This window comes from Pongo abelii, chromosome 21 (assembly GCF_028885655.2).
Source record: "Pongo abelii isolate AG06213 chromosome 21, NHGRI_mPonAbe1-v2.0_pri, whole genome shotgun sequence".
NCBI classification, from domain to species: domain Eukaryota; kingdom Metazoa; phylum Chordata; class Mammalia; order Primates; family Hominidae; genus Pongo; species Pongo abelii.
In genome coordinates this window covers 68,447,062-68,474,620 of record NC_072006.2, presented here as the reverse complement: position 1 = coordinate 68,474,620, position 27,559 = coordinate 68,447,062, and the positions used below count along the sequence as shown (strand labels likewise).

General features: G+C 49.2%; 1 protein-coding gene across 2 annotated transcripts in view; it reads right to left on the bottom strand.

The window, feature by feature from the left end:
* The window catches only part of PRPF6 (pre-mRNA processing factor 6), a 50,723-nt gene extending 23,963 nt beyond the window's left edge, over positions 1 to 26,760 (bottom strand). The window contains exons 1-9 of one of the 2 annotated variants that reach the window (XM_024238462.3): positions 26,521 to 26,760; positions 24,591 to 24,759; positions 22,874 to 22,992; positions 14,417 to 14,495; positions 12,819 to 12,995; positions 12,432 to 12,587; positions 8,822 to 8,916; positions 8,203 to 8,359; positions 6,743 to 6,905 (exon numbers count right to left, since the gene is read on the bottom strand). In XM_024238462.3, coding sequence (XP_024094230.1) covers positions 6,743 to 6,905; positions 8,203 to 8,359; positions 8,822 to 8,916; positions 12,432 to 12,587; positions 12,819 to 12,995; positions 14,417 to 14,495; positions 22,874 to 22,992; positions 24,591 to 24,759; positions 26,521 to 26,591 — 1,186 coding nt within the window. In that variant the 5' untranslated portion in view covers positions 26,592 to 26,760. 2 annotated transcript variants of the gene reach the window in all.
* Between the last annotated feature and the right edge of the window lie 799 nt (positions 26,761 to 27,559).

The following is a 27,559-nucleotide window of genomic DNA, read 5'->3' as shown; positions in this document are numbered from 1 at the left end:
ACGCACCTGCAATCCCAGCTACTGGGGAGGCTGAGGCAGGAGAATCACTTGAACCCAGGAGGCGCAGGTGCAATAAGTTGAGACTGTGACACTGCACTCTAGCCTGGGTGACAGAAAGAGACTCCAACTCAAAAAAAAAAAGAAATTAGGCCAGGCAGCTGATTGTGGTGGCTCACACCTATAATCCCAGCATTTTGGGAGGCTAAGGTGGGAGGATCGCTTGAGCCCAGGAGTTCGAGACTAGCCTGGACAACATGGCGAAACCCTGTCTCTACAAAAAATATAAAAATTAGCTGGGCGTGGTGGCACATACTTGTGGTCCCAGCTAGCCGGGAGGCAGAGGAGGGAGAATCGCTTGAGCCCAGGAGGTGGAGGTTGCAGGGAGCCAACACCGCACCACTGAACTCCAGCTCCAGCCTAGGCAAAAGAGGGAGACTCAGTCTCAAAAAAAAAGAGGAAAAGGGCAGGGCAGGGGAGGGGAGGCGGGGAGGGGAGCTGAGGTGGGGAGGGGAAGAGAGGACGGGAGGCGGAGAGGGGAGAGAGCAAGTGAGCTAGCTACGCTCTCCTGCAGGTACCTGCTCTCCTGCTGAGAAACAGCCCCAGGCTGGCTGTGAGGCCCTGGCAGGGAATGAACACTCAGCTAAGGGACATAAAATGACTGAGCAACCTGCTGCCCACTCCGGGTGTTACTGACAGACTAAGCCACAAGGTTGGGCAGATGCAGCAGTGACCTCATAGGGTGGAAATGGCACCCAGGAGATGATGTGGAAGGAAGGCAGGTGCAGCACAGCTGCCTAAGCCATGGGGCAGACGCCTCCTACACTGGTGGCTGCTCAACCACTTTTCTCCCTCAGCCCACACTTATAACCTCTGGGGAGTTCCTTAGGATCAAGGGACTGAGAAGACAAAAGTCTGTTGTGGTTTACACATGGTTCTGCACAGCACACTGGCACTGACACCCCTGGCCTTATTATCTGGATGTCCACTTGACCAGCTGAAAGACAGCCAGAAGACAAAGCTATGTGAATTCACTGATTCAGGCAGAACATGGTCTTACCATGCGCCCATCACTCAGAGCCATGGCCTGGCAGCCCAGTAGGATGCCACAAATGCTGTGAATAGACACCCATCCCGGCTGGATCTCACAGCCAGAACACACAGGTCTAGGAATAAACAGTGATGTCTGAATGGCTCAAGTCCCGTCTCCGCTACCACAAGTCCCGTCTCCGCTGTCACGAGTCCCGTCTCCGCCTCTTTGGACCCTCCTGTCAAGAGAGCTAGTCCAAAGGCCGGGTGTGGTGGCTCACATTTGTAATCCCAGCACTTTGGGAGGCCGAGGCGGGTGGATCATGAGGTCAGGAGTTCAAGACCAGCCTGGCCAACACAGTGAAACCAAACCCCATCTCGATTAAAAATACAAAAATTAGTCAGGTGTGGTGGCAGGTGCCTGTAATCCCATCTACTTGGGAGGCTGAGGCAAGAGAATTCCTTGAACCCAGGAGGCGGAGGTTGCAGTGAGCCGAGATGGTGCCACTGCACTCTAGCCTGGGCGACAGAGCGAGACTCAGTCTCAAAAAAAAAAAAAAAGAGAGAGCTACGAGCTAGTCCACAGGGAGTATGTGCCACCAGGGTGCAGGCCACAGCTCCCTCTGGTCTCCTCATGTACCAGCCCTGGCTGGAGAGGCTAACCCTGACTCCCAAAGCGAGACTGAGTTGCTGCCACCCGCTGTGGGAAACTATCTAGAGGCCGGTCCTGAAGACAGTTTAGTATTTCTGCTTCTACCAGTAATAGGAACTACAGCCACCAAAAAAGCAAAACTACCAACAAGTCAGACCCTCTGGGGATAAAGAGATGGGTCCTGGCTGGGCACAGTGGCCCACATCTGCAGTCCCAGCATTTTGGGAGACTGAGGTGGGAGGATCACTTGAGCCCAGGAGTTTAAAACCAGCCTGGACGACATAGGGAGACCTCATCTCTACGAAAAATTAAAAACTCAGCCAGGCATGGTGGTATGTCCCTGGAGTCCCAGCTATTCAGGAGGCTGAGACTGGAGGACAGTTAGAGTCTGGGAGGTTGAGGCTCCAGTGACCTATGATCATGCCACTGCACTCTAGCCTAGGCAACAGAGCAAGATCCTGTCTCAAAATAAAAATTATCTGGGCATGGTGGTATGTACCTGTGGTCCCAGCTACTCAAGAGCCAGAAGCAGGAGGATCACTAGAGCCCAGGAGGTTGAGGCTGCAGTGAGCTGATTGCAACACTGCTCTCCAGCCTGGGCAACAGGACAAGGCTCTGTCTAAAACAAAAAAAAAGATTTGGGTTACTCATCCAGGTCAAGAACCCTGACCCAGCAGGGTGATAGCAGAGGGCACAGCAGTAAGGAAAGAAAGTCCTAACCTCCAACCAGGCGACTAGGCACAGAGAGAAGACACAGAATGACACAGCTGTTGTCCTGTGCGCTCTCACCTCGCGTGCGTGGGAGATGAGTGCTCTATTTGTCTAAATATGAACTACTTCCCTTAATACTTTGTACATTGGTGGAGATGAACTTCGCGTCTCTAAAGAACAGAATATTCATGCGGGACTCAATTTATGGAGTCATTAACTTACGACTCCCAGGACTCTGTGTCTTCAAGTTTTGGGAGAGAGCTGACATATCTCCAAAGGCATCTCATCAGCAGCCCACAGGCATGGCACTAAAACCAACAAGGTCACCTTCCCCAGGTGCTTTCGGAAGCCACACGGCATACCACGATACAATGGCCTTCAAGGAGTGTGACTTTATGAGCAGAAGGGGAGGAAGCACCACAGCCAGCCAACGTATGTGGAGGAAGCACACACCCCCGAAGTTGGCCTAGAACAGGAAAAGAGTATTCTGAATGCTAGACACAACCACGAAGACGTGACCGTGCAGAGGCCAACATGCAGGAAAAGAGTATTCTGAATGCTAGACACAACCACAAAGACGTGACCGTGCAGAGGCCAACATGCTCTCTGGGGGCCACGTGACTGCAGGGAAGACCCTCGACCTGAACTGTGCCATTCCTGTGCCCCCAGAGGGACACGCTGGCGATGGCCGCTGAAGGATGCCACACTTCACAGGCCAGAGCATATGGCTTTAGTGTAAAATAACTCCACCTCCACACATCTGCATTAACTAGCGGAGTACAAGGCATGTGAGTGCGTTATTGTAGGGGAGCCACCAGCCAGGCCTCCCCAGGGGACTCTGCACGTAGGACACCCCACCCTGGCCAGGAAGCTCACATGCTGCACCCTCCCCAATCCTGAAAGCCCTCTTCCCTCTTACAGAGGAAGACATGGAAGCTCAGAGGCCAAGCACCATGCCTAAGGTTACTCAGCCTCCTCAGGTCTCAAGATCAGCACCCAAAACGTCTATTCTCCCAACAAAGGACTAAGGTGTCAGCTCAGCCCAACAGTGACCCAGAGCTCACAGAGACCATGTGCTGCCAGGCTCCCTGGTTGGCTGGTGTCCTGTCACCGGTGGAGGTAGCTGTCATTTTAATTTCAAAAACCAGACCCTTCAAGCAACGTGTAAGTGTTCGCTAATAACCAAATGAAGCAGTGATGGGCTTCACCCCAGGAAAAGAATACAGTTTTTGGAAACACTCTTGGGAAAGGGCAGGCCAGGACCAGTATTAGGGGCAGTGGCAAAGGCCATCCTGGAGATCCTGGGTTCATTCCACCTTAGCCCAGCTTCTCTGCTTGAGAGCAGAGCCAGGAGCCCACTCCCTGAGAGGACAGCCGTGGAAACACAGTCCCTCAACACTCCCCGCAGGCCCCCGCCTCCAACAGCATATTCCCATCTCCAAGTCCACACCAACTGGAAATGAACCCAGACAATCTGGTGGTGAGCAGGGAGTGGCCACAAAGACATTCATGATCATTCATCAAACTGTGGCAGGAAGAATTCAATGGAGCTTTTCTAAGTAAACAATACTAATTACCCAGACTTTCACGGGCTCTTCATCAAAGAACTATTTCTTCCTAGCTGAAAAAAGATAAACTGATTTCTACAAACCAAGACAGGTGCTAACTTTCTGTTCCTGGCCTCATTATAAGAGGCTGTCTCTGGCCGGGCGCGGTGGCTCACGCCTGTAATCCCAGCACTTTGGGAGGCCAAGGCAGGTGGATCACGAGGTCAGGAGATCGAGACCATCCTGGCTAACACGGTGAAACCCCGTCTCTACTAAAAATACCAAAAAAATTAGCCAGGCCTGGTGGCGGGCGCCTGTAGTCCCAGCTACTCAGGGGGCTGAGGCAGGAGAATGGCATGAACCTGGGAGGCGGAGCTTGCAGAGAGCCGAGGTCGAGCCACTGCACTCCAGCCTGGGCGACAGAGCGAGACTCTGTCTCAACAAAAAAAAAAAAGAGGCTGTCTCTGAGCATTCACTGAGCAGCTGGGCTGCGGTCAAGAAACCAGCCCCGACACAGGAAAGCACGTTCACATGTGAGTGCACAGGGTCGGGGGAGCGTGCATCACAGGCAAGCAGCCTTCACCTGTCTTCCAACAGACGTGGACAGTAAGTGAATGGAACTATATTTGATAAGGGGCTTTCTACCAAAGAGCCCTCATCTACACGGTCCTATCAGCACAGAAGCCTCAACGGGATATTTCGCTTAAACACATTTGAAAAAACAAGAGCTGGAAAGCTCTCACTGAAAACTGCCCTTGATTCCACAAAATACACCTTATTTTTCCTAGGCTATAAATTCAGGAAGAATAGGCTGGATGCGACGGCTGATGCCTGGAATCCCAGCTCTCTGGGAGATCAAGGCAGGAGGATCACTTGAGGACAGGAGTTTGAGACTAGCTTGGACAACACAGCAAGATCCCATCTCTACCAAAAATTAAAAATAGCTGGGCATGGGGGTGGCACCTATACTCCCAGCTACTTGGGAGGCTAAGCTGGGAGGATCGCCTGAGCCTGGGAGGTGGTGGTTGCAGTGAGCCAAGATCGCGCCACTGCACTCCAGCCTGGGTGACAGAGCAAGACGCTGTCTCAAAAAAAAAAAAAAAAAAAATCAGGCCGGGCACAGTGGCTCACGCCTGTAATCCCAGCACTTTGGGAGGTCAAGGTGGGTGGATCACTTGAGGTGAGGAGTTCAAGACCAGCCTGGCCAACACAGTGAAACCCCATCTCTACTAAAAATACAAAAATTGAGCAGGCGTGGTGGCAGGTGCCTGTAGTCCCAGCTACTCAGAAGGCTGAGGCAAGAGGATTGCTTAAACCCGGGAGGCGGAGGTTGCAGTGAGCCAAGATGGTGCCATTGCACTCCAGCCTGGGCGACAAAGTGAGACTCCATCTCAAAAAAAAAAAAAGAAAAGGCCAGGCACAGTGGCTCACACCTGTAATCCCAGCACTTTGGGAGGCCAAGGCAGGAGGATCACTTGTGGTCAGGAGTTTGAGACCAGCCCGGCCAACATGGGGAAACCCCATCTCTACTAAAAATACAAAAATTGGCCAGGTGTGGAGGCGCACACCCGTAATCCCGGCTACTCGGGAGGCTGAGGCAGGAGAATCACTTGAACCCGGGAGGCACAGGCTGCAGTGAGCCAAGATCGTGCCCCTGTACTCCAGCCTGGGCGACAAAGCAAGACTCCATCTAAAAAAAAAAAAAAATTGGATAGAAGCCACCTGCATAGGCCAGGTGCAGTGGCTCAAGCCTGTAATCCCAGCACTTTGGGAGGCTGAGGCAGGCAGATCACAAGGTCAAGAGATCGAGACCATCCTGGACAACACAGTGAAACCCCATCTCTACTAAAAATACAAAAAGAAATTAGCCAGGCATGGTGGTGGGCGCCTGTAGTCCCAGCTACTCGGGAGGCTGAGGCAGGAGAATGGTGTGAACCCGGGAGGCAGAGCTTGCAGTGAGCCGAGATCGTGCCACTGCACTCCAGCCTGGGCGACAGAGAGAGACTCCATCTCAAAAAAAAAAAAAAAAAAAAAAAAAAACAACAAAAAAAGAAAAAAAAGAAGCCACCTGCACAGATTAGCTTCAGAACAGCCCCCTGACTAGCACTTGTTCTGGACCCAGTTCAAGAGCAGCATCTACTACACACTTCCAGTGACAGGAGAAACGGTGCTCCTTTTATGAATCCACAGTAAGAAAAATAAACAAACTACCCACAAAAGCTCTATCCTGGCAGGAATCCCTGGATGGAATCAGGTTCCCTGGTAGGCACACCGTCTGTCATTATCTGACCTGAGCTGACGGCACACGCTGACTCGCAGGAGCAGGAGGCACAGCCTTGTCAGCAGCAGGAAAGAGTTTAGTCAACGTGTGGCTCTGGTGCCTTCTCAGGAGAGAAAATGAGTAACATCCACAAAGGGTCTGCACATGCCAGGTGCCGGCTCAGCTCTTCACACAGACCATCTCCAGAGCTCCAGGACACAGGCTTTGAGCTACTATTGTTCTCACCCTGCAGATGAGGGAAGCCTGGACCACAGAGTGACTGCACAAGCATCCAAGATCACACACTGGAAAAAGGCAGGAGTGAGGGCTCAACCCAAGCATCCCTTCCAGGATGGGAACTCGCCCACCACAGTATCCCTCCCCCATGGGGGGCCAAGGGCAGAGGCAACCCAATCTGAGAAAAGGCCTGAAATATGTCCCTGGTTCCTTATCCACTCTCACCAAAAGCCTGAGCCAGGAGCAGGAAAGCTGCTGAGAGGAGGGGCCCCAAGGAGGGAGAAAGCAGCACCTCCGAGGGAGACTCACCTTTCCGAAGAACCCGCTTCTTTGCACGAATGTCCGTTTCCAGCTCTGCTGCTCTGATGTAAATCCTGACAGACTGTGGAAGATGACGGACAGCTTGGGCTACCACGGCCTTGGCTGTGTCCCCAGGCTGCAACCTGGCTGCTTCCAGCCAGACATCTTCACTCTGTGAGGCAAGAGGTAAGACCAATAAGGCTCAGTGCAGGCTGGAAGCCACAACAGGGCAGCACGCACAGATCTCCAGAGCAGATCCTCGGGCCCCGGATTTTACAAAAGCCAATCAGCTCAGCCTCTAACACACCTGCACCAGGAGTCGCCCCTTTATAACCACACTCGGGAACATGGCTACCATATGTCTGACTGAAGAACACCTAATGGCTGGGTGCGGTGGCTCACGCCTGTAATCCGAGCACTTTGGGAGGCCAAGGCGGGTGGATCACGAGGTCAGGAGTTTGAGACCAGCCTGGCCAACATGGCAAAACCCTGTCTCTACTAAAAATACAAAAATTAGCCGGGTGTGGTGGCGTGTGCCTGTAATCCCAGGTACTCAGGAGGCTGAGGCAGGAGAATCGCTCAAACCCAGGAGGCGGAGGTTGCAGTGAGCTGAGATCACGGCACTGTACTCCAGCCTGGGTGACAGAGCGAGACTCAAAAAAAAAAGAAAACAAAAAACAAAAAACATGAAACACCACTTTGTGAAAAGAACATGATTTGCCTTCAGGACAACTCCACGGACAAATCTGCTCGGGTCATTCTTTTTTGTTGTTGTTTTTTTTTTTTTGAGACGGAATCTCGCTCTGTCCCCCAGGCTGGAGCGCAGTGGTGCAATCTCAGCTCACTGCAACCTCCATCTACTGAATAAGCTGGGATTACGGGCACCTGTCACGACGCCTGGCTAACTTTCGTATTTTTAGTAGAGACGGGTTTTTGCCATGTTGACCAGGCTGGTCTCTAACTCCTGACCTCAAGTGATCCACCCGCCTCAGCCTCCCAAAGTGCTGAGATTACAGGCATGAGCCACCATGCCTGGCCACCATTAGGTAGGTGAAGAGCTGACCAACTGAGCTCTTTGTAATTAAGCTTAGCCTGCCATTAAACCAGTGGTGGATTCAGGCGTGGTGGCGGGCGCCTATAGTGCCAGCTACTCTGGAGGCTGAGACAGGACAACGGTGTGAACCCGGCAGGTGGAGCTTGCAGTGAGCCAAGATCGTGCCACTGCCCTCCAGCCTGGGTGACAGAGCGAGACTCTGTCTCAAAAAAAAAAAAACAGTGGTGGATTAGCCTTCACTCCACGTGAAAACAAGCAGGAAAAAGCCCTTGGCTGCTTTTCACATCCTCCTCCAGCCTGTCCTATTGTCTGTAGTTTTAATACCAAAAGACAAAGAGATTGGCTCTAACGAGTTTACTCCCATAGGGGCCACAATCACGCAGCCTCCCAGGAAACGCCTCACAGCACGCCTCACCTTGGGGCACATCTCTGTCCCCTTCATGATAAGGTTCCGAGCTACTTGTAGCTTCCCAGTGACTTCTTCCAGGCGGGCTGACGCAATCCAGGCTGGCGGGTGATGAGGGTTCGTTTCCCGAACAGACTTGAGGAGCAGCCGTGCCTTCTTGATATCACTACGAGAGGGAGAGTGCACATGGCATCAGGCCATGCTGTCAGGGGTGCACCCGAGACCTGGGATGAAGGCACCCACTTCACAGTCACAACGTAAGAACTATCAGTCCTGATGTTCTGAGTTACACAAACCAACTCAAAACTTCAGTGCACACTATTCCAAGCATGTTTAGCCTCCCCGCAGACGAACGCTGAGAACTGAAGGTCCAGATGGGACATGTGGGACACAGCCGGATGCTTTCCTGCCTAGCACAGGCAGGGACTTGCGGTATCACATGTAACACATTTAGTGTACGCAATGAATGGATACAGATACATTTCAAACGGAAAAACCAAACTACTCCACTTTATATTTCTTAGAACCACCATGTCACATTTTGACTGCATGCTGTCCATATAAAATCCAAAATATCCTAGGCAACTAGAGTCTCCATCCCAGCCCAGCGATTCTGCAAAGCACTCACTTGATGTCTCCTCCATGTGTCGGGATCATGGAATTTAAATCTGTCAGGTAGCCTTTGGGGTCAACGACGGTCTGTCCACTCACGGAGTCAGACACCTGTGAGACAGGCCAAGCTGAGAGTCAACTGGACATGACCAAGTGCAAAACAAAGTTCTCAGAGGGTCCCTGGAGCCCCTCCCACAACCCTGAGAGAGCAGTCAGAAGAAGAAAACAGCCTTCATTTCACTCAGACAACACCTTGTGATAATAACAAATTTCTTCTGTATGGAAAAAGACCTATTTTTTTTTTTTGAGACGGAGTCTCGCTCTGTCGCCCAGGCTGGAGTGCAGTGGTGCGATCTCGGCTCACTGCAAGCTCCGCCTCCCAGGTTCACACCATTCTCCTGCCTCAGCCTCCTGAGTAGCTGGGACTACAGGCGCCCGCCACCATGCCCGGCTAATTTTTTTGTATTTTTAGTAGAGACGGGGTTTCACCGTGTTAGCCAGGATGGTCTCGATCTCCTGACCTCGTGATCCGCCCGCCTCGGCCTCCCAAAGTGCTGGGATTACAAGCGTGAGCCACTGCACCTGGCCAAGATCTATATTTTTATTTATTTTTTTGAGACAGGGTCTCACTCTGTCACCCAAGCAGGAGTGCAGTGGCAATCACAGCTCAGTGCAGCCTCCAGCTCCTGGACTCAAGGAATCCTCCTGCCTCAGCCTCCCAAGACTCTGTCTCTACAAAAAAACGTATAATTTTTGCCCAGTTGTGGTGGCTCACACCTGTAATCCCAGCACTTTGGGAGGCCAAGGTGGGTGGATCACAAGATCAGGAGTTCGAGACCAGCCTGGCCAGGATGGTGAAACCCCGTCTCTACTAAAAATACAAAAATTAGCCAGGCGTGGTGGCACATCCCTGTAGTCCCAGTTACTCAGGAGGCTGAGGCAGGAGAATCACATGAACCTGGGAGGCAGAGGCTGCAGTGAGCCGAGATCACGCCACTGCCCTCCAGCCTGGGTGATAGAGCAAGACCCCGCCTCAAAAAAAAAAAAAAAAAACATATAATTTTTATTAAAAAAGAAAGAATAGAAAGCAAGGTCTCTGACAAATATCTGTACACCTGTATTCACAGCAGCATCATTCACAATAGTCAAAAGGTGAAAGCGGTCCAAGTGTCCATCAGCGAATGAACAGATCAGCGAATGCGGTTCACACACACCAAAGAGTCAAGTCTCATCCTGCCTTAAACAGAGAACATGCTGGCCGGAGCACCGGGGCTCATGCCTGTAATCCCAGCACTTTGGGAGGCCGAGCTGCACAGATCACTGGAGGTCAGGAGTTCGAGACCAGCCTGGCCAACATGGTGAAATCCCATCTCTACTAAAAATACAAAAAATCACACTTCTAATCCCAGCATCCTGGGAGGCTGAGGCGAGTGGATCACGAGGTCAGGAGATCAAGACCATCCTGGCCAACATGACGAAACCCCGTCTCTACTAAAAATACAAAAATTAGCCAGACGTGGTGGCACACGCCTATAGTTCCAGCTACTCGGGAGGCTGAGGCAGGAGAATCGCCTGAACCTGGGAGGCGGGGGTTGCAGTGAGCCGAGATCACACCACTGCACTCCAGCCTGCGTGACAGTGCCAGGCTCCGTCTCAAAAAAAAAAAAAATTAGCTGGGCTTGGTGGTGCACACCTGTAGTCCCAGCTACTTGGGAGGCTGAGGTGGGAGAATCATTTGAACCCGGGAGGCAGAGGCTGCAGTGAGCCAAGACCATGCCATTGAACTCCAGCCTGGGTGACAGAGAGAGACTCTGTCTCAAAAAAAAAAAAAAAGAACATGCTGACACACGCTGCACCACGAGCTAATTGAAACAAGCCCGTCACAGTAAGGTAAATACTGTATGATTCCAGTCATATGAGATCCAGAGAGTAGTGACATTTATAGAAACAGAAAGAACGGTGGATGCCAGGGGCTGGGGAGAAAGGGCACGGGGACTCTGTTTAACAGGTACAGAGTTTCAATTTGGGAAGATGAAAACAGTTCTGGAGATGAATGGTGATGAGGCTGTATAACAACATGAACATAATTTTATCAGTGAAGGTATGTACGGTCAAGAATGATTAAAATGGTAAATTCTGTGTTACGTATATTTTACCACAAAAAAATTACTGTGACAGTTTTATTTATTTATTGAGACAGTCTCACTCCGTAACCCAGGCTGGTGTGCAGAGGCGCGATCATAGCCCATGGCAGCCTCAAACTCCCTGGCTCAAGCAATCCTCCCACCTCAGCCTCCCGAACAGCTGGGACTACAGGCACCACCAGGCCCAGCTATTTCTTTTAGTTTTTGTAGAGACGGAGTCTCACCATCACCATGTTGCCCAGGCTAGTCTTGAACTCCTGAGCTCAGCAATCCTCCCACCTTGGTCTCTCAAAGTGCTAGGACTACAGGCATGAGTGCCTGGCCCAAAAAGTTTTACAATTTCTATGTAAACAAATTTCATGCTGGGCATGGTAGTTCACACCTGTAATCCCAGCACTTTGGGAGGCCAACGTGGACAGATCACTTGTGCCCAGGAGCTCCAGCCCAGCTTGGGCAACCTAGTGACACCCCATCTCAACAAAAAATACAAAAATTAGTTGGGTATGGTGGCACATGCCTGTAATCTCAGCTACTTGGTAGGCTGAGGTGGAAGGATCACCTTATCCCAGGGAGGTCGAGGCTGTATGTAGCGAGCCATGATTGTGCCACTTTTTGTTTTTTTTGTTTTGTTTTGTTTTGTTTGAGACAGTGTCACTCTGTTGCCCAGGCTGGAGTGCACTGGTGCAATCTCGGCTCACTGTAACCTCCAACACCCAGGTTCAAGCGATTCTCCTGCCTTAGCCTCCCAAGTAGCTGGGATTATAGGCGCCCGCCACCACACCTGGCCAATTTCTGTATTTTTGGTAGAAACGGGGTTTTACCAGGTTGGCCAGGCCAAAAGTAGTATGTTCCTTCATGGTTTCTGATGTGCATATCAGAAAGAGTTCTGTACTTCACTGGTGTCTAGAGCACCTAGTCTCCAGATCAAAGACACGTTCCATGCAGGGCCACAAGACAATTTGCTGAGAGGCAGGAAGAAAACACATTTTTTAAAAAATTATTATTTTTTATTTTAAAAAAAGGCCAGGTGCAGTGGCTCACACCTGTAATCCCAGCATTTTGGGAGGATCAAGGCAGACGGGTCTGGAGTTCAAGACCAGCCTGGCCAACGTGGTGAAACCCCGTCTCTACAAAAAATACAAAAATTAGCCGGGTGTGGTGGTGGGCACCTGTAATCCCAGCTACTCAGGAGGCTGAGGTAGGAGAATCGCTTGAACCTGGGAGGTGGAGGTTGCAGTGAGCCAAGATCACGCCACTGCACTCCAGCCTCTGGGTGACAGAGCAGGACTCTGTGTCAAAATTTTAAAAATCTGCAGAATTATTCAGGCAAAAATCAAGCCAAAAAAAAAAAAAAAGGAGAAGGAGGAGAAGGAGGAGGAGGAGAAGGAGAAGAAAAAGGAGAAGAAGAAGGAGAAAAAGAAAACAAAACAGAATTAAAATGTCTAAACCTGTCTACAGGAAAATGCTGTGTGACAAACTCACCTGGCTCAGCCTCATGTCCATCAGAGTGTTCCTCGCTTGGCCAATCTTCCTCATGTCCAGCTCACCTGTGCCAGGTGTCATCAATCCTGGTGTCATTCCACCTGGGTATGGAGTGTTTAGTCCACCTGGATATGGTGTATTAAGACCTCCAAATTGCTGGAGGGGAAGAGAGGATAGGCAAGAATAAAACAACAGTTGGCACTGCATGCCCAAGAAATTTATTCTCTGAATACTCCCCAGTGGCCTGACATATGCACAGCTGTGCAGACAGACTTGCCACAGCATAACCATGACCCGCAGAAGCACTGAATCCAACACCACCCACCATTCCTGCCACTGATCTAACAAGACGAAATGGGCCACATTTGCCCTTTTTTGGAAGCTCACAGTTTGTCGAGGATCCACTGAGGTATGGTTCTCTCCGGTCTGTAAATGTTTGGCAAAGAAACTGTCAGGAACAGGGGTCAGCTTCTCATAGCGTGGGTTCCGCTGACGTTTGTTTCTGGCATCGCCAACCTCGGGGATGCTCAGCCACTCTTCTTCCGTGACTTCTGCCAACTTCCTCTGGAAATATCCAGCCCCCAAAAATATTAATTCTCTGACAGAATTTCATGTGCCCAGGTAGGACCATGCCCTCCCTCACCTCTAGCCTCCAGATCACCATGCTTTAGAAGGGATTTTGATGCAGCAATTGTTTTTACTTTTGTTTTGAGATGGGTCTCATTCTGTTGCCCAGGCTGGATTCAGTGGCACAATCACAGCTCACTGCAGCCTCAACCTCCCAGGCTCAAGTGATCCTCCCACTTCAGCTTCTCAAGTTGCTGGGACCACAAGCGTGGGCCACCATGCCTGGCTAAGTTTTTACTTTTTGTAAAGACAGGTTCTCCCCAAGGCTGGTCTCAAGCTCCTGGGCTCAAGTGATCCTCCCACCTCAGCCTCCCAAAGTGCTGAGATTACAGATGTGAGCCACTGTACCCAGCCCCAAAAATAGTTTTCTACTTCACTTAGAAAAATCAATTTAGGCTGGGCGTGGTGGCTCTTGCCTGTAATCCCAGCACTTTGGGAGGCCGAGGCGGGCGGATCACCTGAGGTCGGGAGTTCGAGACCAGCCTGACCAACATGGAGAAACCCCGTCTCTATTAAAAATACAAAATTAGCCGGGCATGGTGGCACGTGCCTGTAATCCCAGCTGCTAGGGAGGCTGAGGCAGGAGAATCACTTGAATCTGGGAGGCAGAGGTTGCGGAGAGCCGAGATCACGTCATTGCACTCCAGCCTGGGCAACACGAGTGAAGCTCCATCTCAAAAAAAAAAAAAGAAAGATCAATTTATTGGATCTGTTCAACTGCACTAAAATGTAAATTAGTCTCTCAAAGCCCAGGGGACTCAGTTTAGAAAATCTTACATATAAATGGGGCCAGACGTGGTGGCTCACGCCTGTAATCCCAGCCCTTTGGGAGGCTGAGGTGGGCAGATCACTAGAGGTCAGGAGTTCGAGACCAGCCTGGGACACATGGCGAAACCCTGTCTTTACTAAAAGCACAAAAATTAGCTGGGTATGGTGGCAGGCGCCTGTAATCCCAGCTACTTAGGAGGCTGAGGCACGAGAACTGCTTGAACCTAGGAGGTGAAGGTTGCAGTGAGCTGAGACCACGCCACTGCACTCCAGCCAGGGCAACAGAGCTAGACTGCCTCAAAAAAAAAAAAAAAAAAAAGAAAGAAAGAAAGAAAATCTTAGGTATAAATGGAGTCAAAATTACAAAGAAAATAAGTTCATTTGTCCTATCTTGTACAGTAGGGGAAGGGTTTTTTTTTTACACACATATAATGAAACATACTGAAGCAAGCACTTTCTTCTTCTAAGCAATGACCCTCTAAATTAAAAACACAAAGTCTCATCAATTTCACGTAAGAGGAGTCTGAGTCTCTGCAGGTTAGGATAAGAGCGTTAGAAACCGCACACCATTCACCTCTTCATCAGCTCACCTTGAGGTCTGAGAACTGCTGTTGGATTTTGGGGCGTTCCATACGATATTTCTCTATTTCTTCTTTCTCCCTTTGCTCCCTAGGAAATAAAACATGCACACATCAGAAACACTGCATGTCTGTTCTGAAGCAAATTTATTATCCATCTCAATTAAATCACCAAAAAGAACAATTCCATACTCTTAACAGCTACATCAAATATATATATATACACACACACACACACACATATATATATTTTTTTTTTTGAGATGGAGTCTTGCTCTGTCACCCAGGCTAAAGTGCAGTGGCGCAATCTCAGCTCACTGCAACCTCCACCTCCTGGGTTTAAGTGATTCTCCTGCCTCAGCCTCCCAAGTAGCTGGGATTACAGGTGCCCGCCACCACTCCTGGCTAATTTTTGTATTTTTAGTAGAGACGGGGTTTCACCATCCTGGCCAGGCTGTTCTCGAACTCCTGACCTCGTGATACACCCACCTTGGCCTTCCAAAGTGCTGGGATTACAGGTGTGAGCCACCACGCCCAGCCCAAATCAAATATATTTTAAGGTAATTATGAATACATTCTTAGCTGGGCATGGTAGCACACACCTGTAATCACAGCTACTTGGGAGGCTGAGGCAGAATAATAATTTGAACCCAGGAGGCAGAGGGTAGAGTGAGCCAAGATTGCACCACTGCACTCTAGCCTGGGCGACAGAGCGAGAATCTCTCTCTAAATAAATAAATATAAATACATTTGGAAGTCTACTCATTCAATTATCCACCAGATAAAAACACGCAGAAATTCATTAAAATAAAAAAAAAGATCTTACTTTGATCTAAATACCTCCATTTGGACATGAGTATATTTACTGCTTGAAAATTCACAAAATCCCAAAGGTAGGATCATCCCATAAACACCTAAGAAGGCCAGGTGTGGTGGCTCATGCCTGTAATCCCAACGCTTTGGGAGGCCGAGGTGGGCAGATCACCTGAGGTCAGGAGTTCAAGCCTGGCCAATGTGGTAAAACCCCGTGTCTACTAAAGATATGAAAATTAGCCAGGTGTGGTGGCACGTGCCTGTTATCCCAGCTACTCAGGAGGCTGAGGTAGGAGAATTGCTTGAACCTGGGAGGTGGAAGTTGCAGGGAGCCAAGATCATGCCATTGCACTCCAGCCTGGGTGACAAGAGTGAAACTTTGTCTCAAAAAAATTAAAATAAAAATTAGCTGGGCGTGGTAGTGGGCACCTGTAATCCCCAGCTACCTGGGAGACTGAGGCAGAAGAATCATTTGAATCCAGGAGGTGGAGGCTGCAGTGAGCAGATCTAGCCTGGGTGACAGAGCGAGACCTTGTCGCAAAAAAAAAACAAAAAACAAACAAACAAAAAAACACCTACAAGGAAAAACAATAACCAAACACTCCAAATACTCTACTGAACTCATCCACCTTTCCCTCCTCGCTTCCTTCTCTTCCAAGTAAATCGCTCACATAGTTCACCTCTACCCTACTCAGCTCAGGTGCACGGCTCCATGTGCCAGAACAGTCTGCATCACCCGTGTAGTTGTACTTCAGTGTTGAGACTACGTGTGGGCATATGGTACTCATAGTACTGTTCTTCCTACTTGTTTGTATTATGACAGTTTTCAGAATAAAAAGTTTTAATAAGTACACTACTTTTTTTTTTTTTGAGAGTCTCGCTGTGTCACCAGGCTGGAGTGCAGTGCCGCGATCTCAGCTCACTGCAACCTCCGCCTCCCGGGTTCAAGTGATTCTCGTGCCTCAGCCTCCTGAGTAGCTGGGATTACAGGCATGCACCACCACACTCAGCTAATTTTTGTATTGTTAGTAGAGACGGGGTTTCACAATGTTGGCCAGGATGGTCTCGATCTCCTGACCTCATGATCTGCCCGCCTCAGCCTCCCAAAGTGCTGGGATTATAGGTGTGAGCCACCGTGCCCAGCCAAGTACACTACTTTTTAAAAACATTTAATGACTTTCTACATGGGTCCATGTCACCTGCTATTTTTTGTTTTGTTTTTGTTTTAGAGACAGGGTCTTGGTCTGTTGCCCAGGCTGGAGCACAGTGGTATAAGCATAGCTCACTGTAGCCTCAAACTCCTAGGCTCAAGAGATCCTCCCACCTCAGCCTTGGGAATGTAGCTGGAACTACAGGCTTGTGCAACTGGCTAATTTTAATTTTCCTTTTGTAGAGACAGGGTTTCACTATGTTGCCCAGGCTGGTCTCAAACTCCTAGACTCAAGTGATCCTCCTGCCTTGGCCTCTCAAGGTACTAGGATTACACATGTAAGCCACTGCACCCAGCCTGATGTTTTCTAAAAATGCATTAACCCTGGAGGTTCCAATCAATTTTTAAAATGTAGGGCTGAGTGTAGTGACTCATGCCTGTAATCCTAGCACTTTGGGAGGCCAAGGTTAGGGGAGGCAGGTGGATCACTTGAGGCCAGGAGTTCAAGACCAGCCTGGGCAACATAGACAAAAATTAGCTGGGTGTGAGCCGGGCGTGGTGGCTCAAGCCTGTAATCCCAGCACCTTGGGAGGCCAAGGCAGGCAGATCACGAGGGCAGGAGTTCAAGACCAGCCTGGCTAACATCGGTGAAACCCCGTCTCTACTAAAAATACCCATCTCTACAAAAATCAGCCGGGCGTGGTGGTGCATGCCTGTAATCCCAGCCACTTGGGAGGCTGAGGCAGGAGAATCACTTGAACCCTGGAGGCGGAGGTTGCAGTGAGCCGAGATCACGCCATTGCACTCCAGCCTGGGCAACAGAGTGAGACTCCATCTCAAAAAAAAGAGAAAAAAAGAAAAAAGAAAAATTAGCTGGGTGTGGTAGCACGTGCTTGTAATCCCAGCTACCTGGGAGGCTGAAGCAGGAGAATCGCTTGAGCCAGGAATTCAAGGTTGCAGGGAGCTATAATCAAGCCACTGTACTCCACCCTGGGTGACAGAGTAAGACCCTGTACTCCACCCTGGGTGACAGAGTAAGATCCTGTATCCAAAAAAAAAAAAGTAAAATGCAATGCCATTCACATTTAATTACTATAGGTATAAATTTATGCACAATGATTTAATAATGAGCTTCTAAAAAGATTTCCAGGCCAGGCACATTGGCTTATGTCTGTAATCCCAGCACTCTGGGAGGCCAAAGGATATGGTTTGCATCTGTGTCCCCATCAAATCTCATGCTGAATTATAATTCCCAGTGTTTGAGGTGGGGCCTGGCGGGAGGTCACTGAGTCATGAGGGCAGATCCCTGATGGCCTGGTGCTGTCCTCGAGACAGCAAGTTTACATCACGCAAGATCTGGTTGTTTAAAGTGTGTGGCAAGACTGGGCACGGTGGCTCATGCCTGTAATTCCAACACTTTGGGAGGCTGAGGCGGGTGGATCACTTGGGGTCAGGAGTTCGAGACCAGCCTGGCCAACATGGTAAAACCTGTCTCTACTAAAAACACAAAAATTAGCCAGGTGTGGTGGCACATGCCTATAATCCCAGTTACTTGGGAGGCTGAGGCAGAAGAATCACTTGAGCCTGGGAGACTCAAAAAAATAAAAAATAAATAAAATTCCAGAACTATATTTTACTATTCTAAAATTATCTTCAAAAAATAAAACATTCTACATACCTCACAGGAAGTTATGATTACATGTATAAAAAGCAACAGAGCTGGGCGCAGTGGCTCACGTCTGTAATCCCAGCACTTTGGGAGGCCGAGGTGGATGGAGCACAAGGCCAGGAGTTTGAGACCATCCTGGCCAACATGGTGAAACCTCGTCTCTACTAAAAATACAAAAACCAGCCAGGCGTGGTGGCAGGCACCTGTAATCCCAGCTACTTGGGAAGCTGAGGCAGGAGAATTGCTTGAACCCGGGAGGCAGAGGTTGCAGTGAGCCGAGATAAAAAAAGCAACAGAAAGAGGAAATGAGCCAAAATGTTAACTGTTACTTTCTAGACTTATGAATAAATGTTATGCTTTTACCCATACTTACTCTTATTTTCCTAATATTCTATAATGAGAACTTTTTATTTTTTTCCTTTTTGAGACAGTCTCTGTGGACCAGGCTGGAGGGCAGTAGCGCACTCTTGGCTCACGGGAGTGAACCACTACACCTGGCTTCTGTTCGCTGCCTGTGCTTGTAGGGTATTACTGAAGAAATCCTTGCCTAGTCCAATGTCCTGTAGAGTTTCTCCAATGTTTTCTTCTAGTAGTTTCAGTTTGAGGTCTTAAAGTCTTTTAATTTGATTTTTGTATGTGGCGAGAGAGAGGGGTCTAGTTTCATTCTTCTGCATACGGATATCCAGTTTTTCCAGCACCATTTATTGAAGAGATTGTCTTTTCCCCAACAAATATTCCTGGTACCTTTGTCAAGAATGAGTTCACTGTAGATGTACCTATTTGTTTCTGGGTCCATTCTGTTCCACTGGTCTATGTGTCTGTTTTTCTGCCAGTACTATGCTGTTTTTGTTACTACAGCTCTGTAGTATAATTTGAAGTCAAGTATTCCTCCAGTTTTGTTCCTTTTGCTGAGGATAGCTTTGGCTATTCTGGCTCCATGTACATTTTAGAATTATTTTTTCTTTTTCTTTTTTTTTTTTTTTTGAGACAGAGTCTCACTCTGTTGCCCAGGCCGGAGTGTAATGGCACGATCTCAGCTGACTGCAACTTCTGCCTTCCAGGTTCAAGTGATTCTCTTGCCTCAGCCTCCCAGGTAGCTGGGATTACAGGCACCCGTCACCATGCCCAACTAATTTTTGTATTTTTAGTAGAGATGGGGTTTAGCCAGGCTGGTCTCGAACTGCTGACCTCAAGTGATCCACCTGCCTCAGCCTCCCAAAGTGTTGGGATTACAGGCATGAGCCACTGCACCTGGCTATTTTTTCACTATCTGTTAATAATGTCCCCAGTATTTTGATACGGATTGCACTGAATCTGTAAATTACTTTGGGTAGTATTGATATTTTATTTTATTTTAAGATGGAGTCTCACTCTGTTACCCAGGCTGGAGTGCAGTGGTGCAATCTCAGCTCACTGCAACCTCGACCTCCTGGGTTCAAGCGATTCTCCTGCCTCAGCCTCCCAACTAGCTGGGACTACAGGTATGCACCACCACGCCTGGCTAATTTTTGTTTTTTTTTTTTTTTGAGACAGAGTCTTGCCCCGTCACTCAGCCTGGAGTGCAGGGGCGCAATCTCAGCTCACTACAACTTTTGCCTCCTAGGTTCAAGCAATTCTCTTGCCTCAGCCTCCTGAGTAGCTGGGATTATAGACATGTGACAATACATCCAGCTAATTTTTGTATTTTTAGTAGAGACAGGGTTTCACCATGTTGGTCAGCCTGGTCTCAAACTCCTGACCTCAAGTGATCCACCCGCCTCACTCTCCCAAGGTGCTGGGATTACAGGCGTGAGTCACAGTGCCCGGCAAGTTTTATATTTTTTTAGTAAAGACAGGATTTCACCATGTTGGTCAGGCTGGTCTCAAACTCCTGAACGCCAGTCATCCACCTGCCTCGGCCTCCCAAAGTGCTGGGAGTACAGGCGTGAGCCACCACGCCCGGCCATTTTTGTATTCTTAATAGTGACGGGGGTTTCTCTATGTTGGCCAGGCTGGTCTCGAACTCCTGACCTCAGGTGATCCACCCACCCTCAGCCTCCCAAAGTGCTGGGATTACAGGTGTGAGCCACCACACCTGGGGGCATAGCCTGCAACTTTAATGAATTTGTCAGCTGCAATAGTGTTTTGGTAGAGTCTTTAGGATTTTCTAAATATAAGATCATATCATCTGCAAACAAGGATAATTTAACTTCTTCTTTTCCAATCTGGATGCCCTTTATTTCTCTGGTCTGACTGCTCTAGCTAGGACTTCCAGTACTATGTTGAATCACAGTGGTGAAAGTGGGCATCCTTGTTGCATTCCACATCTTAGAGAAAAGGCTTTCAGTTTTTCTCCATTCAGTACTATACGAGCTGTGGGCCCACCGTACGTGGCTTTTTTTTTTTTCTTTGCGACACAGTCTCATTGTGTTGCCCAGGCTGGAGTGCAGTGGCACAATCTCGGCTCACTGCAACCTCCACCTCCCAAGTAGCTGAAATTATAGGCCTGAGCCACCACACCCAGCTAATCTTTGGATTTTTAGTAGAGACAGGGTTTTACCACGTTGGTCAGGATGGTCTCAAACTCCTGACCTCAAATGATCTGCCTGCCTGGGCCTCCCAAAGGGCTGTGATTACAGGCGTGAACCACCCCATCCAGCTGTATATAGCTTTTATTGTGTTATGTTACTTTTTTTTTTTTTTTTTGAGACGGGGTCTTGCTCTGTGGCCCAGGCTGAAGTGTGGTAGTATGATCTCGGCTCACTGCAACCTCTGCCTCCTGGACTCAAGTAATCCTCCCATCTCAGCCTCCTGAGTAGCTAGGACTACAGGTATGTGCCACAAAGCCTGGCTAATTTTTGTATTTTTTTGTAAAGAAAAGGTATTACCCTCTTGCCTAGGCTGGTCTCAAACTCCTGAGATCAAGCAGTCCTCCCGCCTCAGCCTCCCAAAGTGCTGGGATTACAGATGTGAGCCACCACACCCAGCCTGAGGTATGTTTCTTCTATACGCAGTTTTTTGAGAGTTTTTATCATCAAGGAATGTTAAATTTTATCAAATGCATTTTCAGAATCAATTAAAATGATTAGGCCGGGCGCAGTGGCTCACAACTGTAATCCCAGCACTTTGGGAGGCCGAGGCAGGCGGGTCACGAGGTCAGGAGATCAAGACCATCCTGGCTAACACAGTGAAATCCCGTCTCTACTAAAAATACAAAAAATTAGCCAGGCGTGGTGGCGGGCGACTGTAGTCCCAGCTACTCAGGAGGCTGAGGCAGGAGAATCACTTGAACCCGGGAGGTGGAGGTTGCAGTGAGCTGAGACTGCGCCACTGCACTCCAGCCTGGGATGGACAGAGTGAGACTCCGTCTTAAAAAAAAAAAAAAAAAAAAGATCATACGGTTTTTGTCCTTCATTCTGTTGATATGATGTATAACACTGATTAATTTGCATATGTTGAACCACGCTTGCACTTGTATCCCTGGGCAAAATGCCACTTGGTCATGATGAACGATCTTTTTTTTTTTTTTTCTGAGACAGAGTCTTGCTCGTCTCCCAGGCTAGAGTGCAGTGTCGTGACCTCGGCTCACTGCAACCTCCACCTCCCGGGTTCAAGCAATTCTCTTGCCTCAGCCTCCCAAGTAGCTGGGATTACAGGCGTACACCACCCACCACGCCTGGTTAATTTTTGTATTTTTAGTAGAGACTGGGTTTCACTAGGTTGGCCAGACTGGTCGTGAACTCCTGACCTCAGGTGACCCATAATCTGCCCACCTCGACCTCTCAAAGTGCTAGAATTACAGGCGTGAGCCACTGCGCCTGGCCGATGAACCATCTTTCTAATGTGTTGTTGAATATGGTTTGCCAGTATTCTGCTGATTTCTGCATCAGTGTTCATCAGGGATACTGACCTAACATTTTCTTTTTTCAGTGTGTCTTTGTCTGGTTTTGGCAACAGGGTAATACTGGTTCTGTAGAATAAGTTTGGAAGTATTCCCTCCTCTACTTTTCAGAATAGTTTGAGTAGAATTGATTTTAGTTCTTCTTCAAATATTTGGTAAAATTCAGCAATGAAGCAATCAGATCCTGAGATGTTCTCTGCTAGGACACTTTCTGTTACAGCTTTGACCTCATTACTTTTTATTGGTCTGTTCAGGTTTGGGATCTCTTCATGGTTCAATCTTGGTAGCTTGTATGTGTCATTTGACATCTTTAATTCATTTGCAAATTACTCAACATATAATACTCAAGTCAGTAGGCCCTTTTCATTTCAAAGATGGTAACCCTGATGTATCGTAAAAGTAATCCACAAAATTCTGCTGATTTCTGGAAAAACTTAAGAGTTCTTAAGCTCTCCACTGCAGCCCCCAGGCCCTAAGGCTGTTCTGTAACAGCCCAGTGCTTATCCAGGCATGGCTACGACAGACCAAGACCCTCGGGTGGCGTAAAAGCTAAGCAGACACGCATACACTACTTTTCTCCAAATATAAAACAATTCAAAACAAAACTTTTTTTTTTTTTTTTTGGAGACAGGGTCTCACTATGTCAACCAGGCTGGAATGCAGTGACATGATCATGGCTCACTGCAGTTTCTACCTCCTGGGCTTAAACGGTCCTTCCACTTCAGCCACCCAAGTAGCTGGGACTACAGGTGTGCACCAACTGGCTAATTTTTAAATTATTTGTAGAGATGAGGTATCGCTATGTTGCCCACACTGGTCTCAAACCCCTGGGCTCTAGCTATCGTCCTACCTCAGCCTCTCAAAGTGCTAGGATTACACACGTGAGCCACTGCGCCTGGCCTCAAAACTTTTTTTTAAAGTTGGATAAATATTGTGAAAGGCAACAATTTCTTTTACCGTCTCTCTTTTCTTCTTTCATCCATCCTTTTATCCAGAGCTGCATAAATAGCATCTGCTTCCTCATCATCTTTCTCATAGGGTCCACTTGAGAAGAGGCTCCCAGCATAGCCATTAAACTGAGAAGCAAACAACACGTGTAGAGGTCAGCTTTTCCTCCAACACCATCCCCACCAGCAAAACGGAGAAGATCTCTACTTGTGAAATACTTGCTAAATTATTTTCTTCAGCCAACGAAGCCAAATCAAAGGACAGTCTACAATATAACTGGTGACTACTCTTCAAGCGTTAAGGGCATGAAAGACAGAGGAGCCCCCCAATTGGAAGGGACCAAGGAAACATGATGAAATGCAACAGGGAATCCTGGACTGAGCCTAAGCCAGAAAGCGGACATTCATGGAAAAACATGAAATGCAAATACGACTGACAGATTAGTTAATAGTACTGCGTCAATGTTAACTCCTTCGTTTCAATAACTGCACTAAGGTCATGTAACATGGGGAGAAGCTTGGTGAAAGATATGCAGAAACTTTTTTTTTTTTGGCACTATTTTTGCAAGTTCCTGCAAATTTAAAATTATTTCAAAACTAATTTTTGTTTTTTTTTTTTTGAGACAGAGTCTCGCACTCTCGCCAAGCCTGGAGTGCAGTGGCGCAATCTCGGCTCACTGCAACCTCCGCCTCCCGGGTTCACAGCATTCTCCTGCCTCAGCCTCCCGAGTAGCTGGGACTACAGGCACACGCCACCACGCCCAGCTAATTCTTGTGTAGTTTTAGTAGAGACGGGGTTTCACCATGTTTGCCAGGATGGTCTCGATCTCCTGACCTCATGATCCGCCCACCTCGGCCTCCCAAAGTGCCGGGATTATAGGTGTGAGCCACCGCGCCTGGCCTCAAAACTAAAATTATTTTTAAAAATTTTCCTCAGAGGAAAAATGTCATCTCTTAGAAGACAGTTAATCGGTATTCAGTCAGCTGAAGTTTTTCTTTAGATGTCTTTTCAGAGGGCGAGCACTAAAGCTGAAAAAAGCAAATACCATCACCAATTCCACTTTAAGTTTTTATCATTGAAGACTGACAGCCGGGCGCAGCGGCTCACGCCTGCAATCCCAGCACTTTGGGAGGCCGAAGCAGGCGGATAACCTGAAGTCAGGAGTTCGAGACCAGCCTGACCAACAGGAGAAACCCCGTCTCTACTAAAAATACAAAATTAGCCGGGCGTGGTGGTGCATGCCTGTAATCCCAGTTACTCAAAGGCTGAGGCAGGAGAATCGCTTGAACCCGGGAGGCAGAGGTCACAGTGAGCTGAGATCGCACCACTGCACTCCAGCCTGGCCAACAAGAGCGAAACTCCGTCTCAAAAAAAAAAAAAAAACTGGCCAATAGGAAATGCCAAGGCAGTGGTCCTAACATCTGCAAGAACATCTCTTCCAACAAGAGCGAAATTCCATCTCAAAAAAAAAAAAGACTGGTCAATACGAAATGCCAAGGCAGTGGTCCTAACACCTGCAAGAACATCTCTTCTGAAGGACAAAAAGTGCACATTTCTCCATGTTTTTCCTGCTCCTCTCACTCTCAGTAAAGATGTTCCATGAATAGCTAAAATTTAAATGCATGAGCCACTCCAAGACATTCATTACAGACACCAACACACACTGGTTAGCTCAGCTGCTCCCAGAGACTGGCTGGAGGAGCCACAAAAGCCGGACACATCTCACCTCATCATAATTGGTGTCATTTAGATCCTCGTCGTCATCATCAGCAGCCTGGTTTTTCTTCATCTGGTCCCCAACGGTTCTCTTGCCTGGGGGTGCATGGCGATCATCCACAGGATCATTTGCATCACGGGCGGGCCCAATGTCTGACCGCGTGGTGAAGCCAGTGGCGCTGCAGGAGACCCCCAAGACACCCGGTGTCTGAATAACTCTGTTCCTGTGCTCTTCTCCACCCCTGGTTATCACTTACTAACACCCCTTTTTCTAACACCTTTGGGAAACCTCCAAAGATCCTGGTGACAATGAACTGCAGTCTCAAACACTTCTGATCTTCTCTGCTTACCTGAAGGTTTCAGCCTACCCTGATGATGTTACCAAGGCAATCTCTCTCCACCCTAAGGCTTCGATCATCTCCCCCTCCACATCCAACCAGGCCCTTAAACCCAACTTGGCCCACACTGAGCTCTTCTGTGCCTACCTTACAGCTGCTCTGGGGTGTTTCAGCTGATAACAGCTGTCCCACATGCCATGGGACCATGATGTAATCTTTACCTCCCTCTCCCACTTTCCCCATCCTGTCTGTCCCCAAGTACTAATGAATCCACCTTCAAAATCCCTCCTTCCCAGACTATGACTCCCATCACAGCTGGAAACCAAGTTAGCTCTCCCTGCCTTTAGCCTTCCTCTACTTCAACCCACGCTCTGCCAGATGATTCTTCCCAAAACACAGCTCTGACTGAAAAATTCTGGGCCGGGCGTGGTAGCTCACGCCTGTAATCCCAACACTTTGGGAGACTGAGGCGGGTGGATCATGAGGTCAGGAGTTCAAGACCCCCCTGGCCAACATGGTGAAACCCTGTCTCTACTAAAAATAGAAAAATTAGCCGGGCGTGGTAGCGGGCGCCTATAATCCCAGCTACTCAGGAGGCTGAGGCAGAGAACTGCTAGAACCCGAGTGGCAGAGATTGCAGGGAGCTGAGATCGCGCCACTGCACTCCAGCTGGGGCGACAGAGCAAGACTTTGTCTCAAAAAAAAAAAAATAATAATAATAATAATAATTCTGAAGGGTCATGATCTTTCTAACGTCTCCAGGAGCTCTAGCCTGACGCTCAAGGCCCCTCCAACCTCCTGAGCTCTATTCTATTCGCTGCACATTCCACTCACACTGGACTCCCTCCTGTTCCCTGGGCTTCCTCCTTGCCTCACTTTTTTTGAACTCCCACACACAGAATGTCAGTTTCTCTTCTATCGTTACCGTTTCTACAGCCCTAAGTCCAGCTCTCTTACTAAACTTGGCTCCAATGCTACTCTCCATTAAGCACTGGGTTCCAAATCTGGTCCTCTTTACGTACTTATTTATGCTAATACCAAACCCTCCTTAGTGAGCTTCGGGTCCTCTGAAGATGCTATCAATATCGGAGCCTTGTGTGTGCCCCACAGATTCTAATATAATACCACCACCAAGAAAAACCCAGTAGTGTTCCTCATCAAATTAATAGCCAAATAGGATAATAACGACTGCTCACTTATCCAACTACGTATGGTGCTCATCTGTGTTGTAGGCATAGAGGACCCAGGCACGCTTAAGGCGGGCGGGGCGGGGGGGGGGTGGGTGTCAGCCCGACCTGAGGAAGGTGGTCGCGTGTTTCCACTACACATCAGATTCCTATACTCCTCACTGCAGACTGCATACAGCATTACCCATCTTACAGACCAAAACACTGGGCTGAGAGTCAATATGTCACATCTAGGCGGCAAGCAGGGTGCACACACAGGTATGTCCTGACCCCAAAGCCCGTTGCTTCCTGCAGGGATTAAGCCGATCCACCAAGCGTCTTTCAGACTGCGCGGCCATAGACCCCCGTCCCCAAACACGCGCACTGCGCTCCTATAGCCCGGTCCCCGCCCCTCGCGCGCGGCCCCAGGCCTCACCCCCGGCCCAGCCCCGGCACGTAGCCGAGCGGCGCGGGCATCCCCAGGAACGGTTTCTTCTTCTTGTTCATGGTGGCGGCGACGACCAAGGCTAGGAAGGAAAGGAATGAGGCAGCGGAAGAGGGGAAGACGCAGAGACTCTAGGCTTCGACGTCCGATGCACTCCGTAGCAAAGTGTCGCCGTCGTCGCGTCACCTGCGCCCCGGAAGCAGAGCGCGCAGTCCGCACACGCCCCGCCCACTTTTGATTCCCTGGGCGGAAGTCCCGACGTGCTGGTTCGACGACTTCCGGCTGCGGCTAGCGGGGCAGGGACGTGGCGGGCGCGTGCGCGGAAGCGCCTCCTCGTGGAGAGGCGGAAGGAGCCCGGCTGATCCTGCACTGGGACCCTAACTGGCCCCGGGGGGCCAAAAACAGCCTGGGCATTGCTGCTTCCCGAGTGCTCTGATGCATTCCCGAGTCCTGTCTGTGAGAGTAGGACCCATCGTCCCCTCCCTCTGAACCAGCCCAGCTGCCCGCCCTCGCCCCGGGTGGGCCCTGATCACTTCCGAGCAGAGCTGTACCCTGTCCAGTTGTGTAGAGCTTGTGTGTACTGGTTATGGGCACACCTGTCTGTGTGCGTCCTGTGCGCACACTGCTGCCCTACGCTTTTAGCACTCATATTCTTGAACCCCCATTCAGGCATCTGTCCCTCCAGTGGGACTAGAGACCCCACCCACGCCCGCCAACATGCCTTGGGCATTCTGGTGAGGGCCACATCCTCAGCTCCGGGAGAGCTAATTGACGAAATAAATAACCGCAGCTGAGCTGTCGGGAACACGTCAGCACATGAACATGGCTGTCAAGCATGTGGGTGAATTCTGTGTGTGTGATTAGTGGGGTGTGTGCACAGAGGTCACGTGTGCTCGTGTTTTGGGTGCAAGTGCATGACTGTACTCTGTGCATGCATTTCTACATGTCTGTGTGCATCTCTGGTCCTTCTGCTGTAAGACATCCTCCAGAGCCCCTACATACACCCAGGGAGAGCACCCAGGCTCCTGGG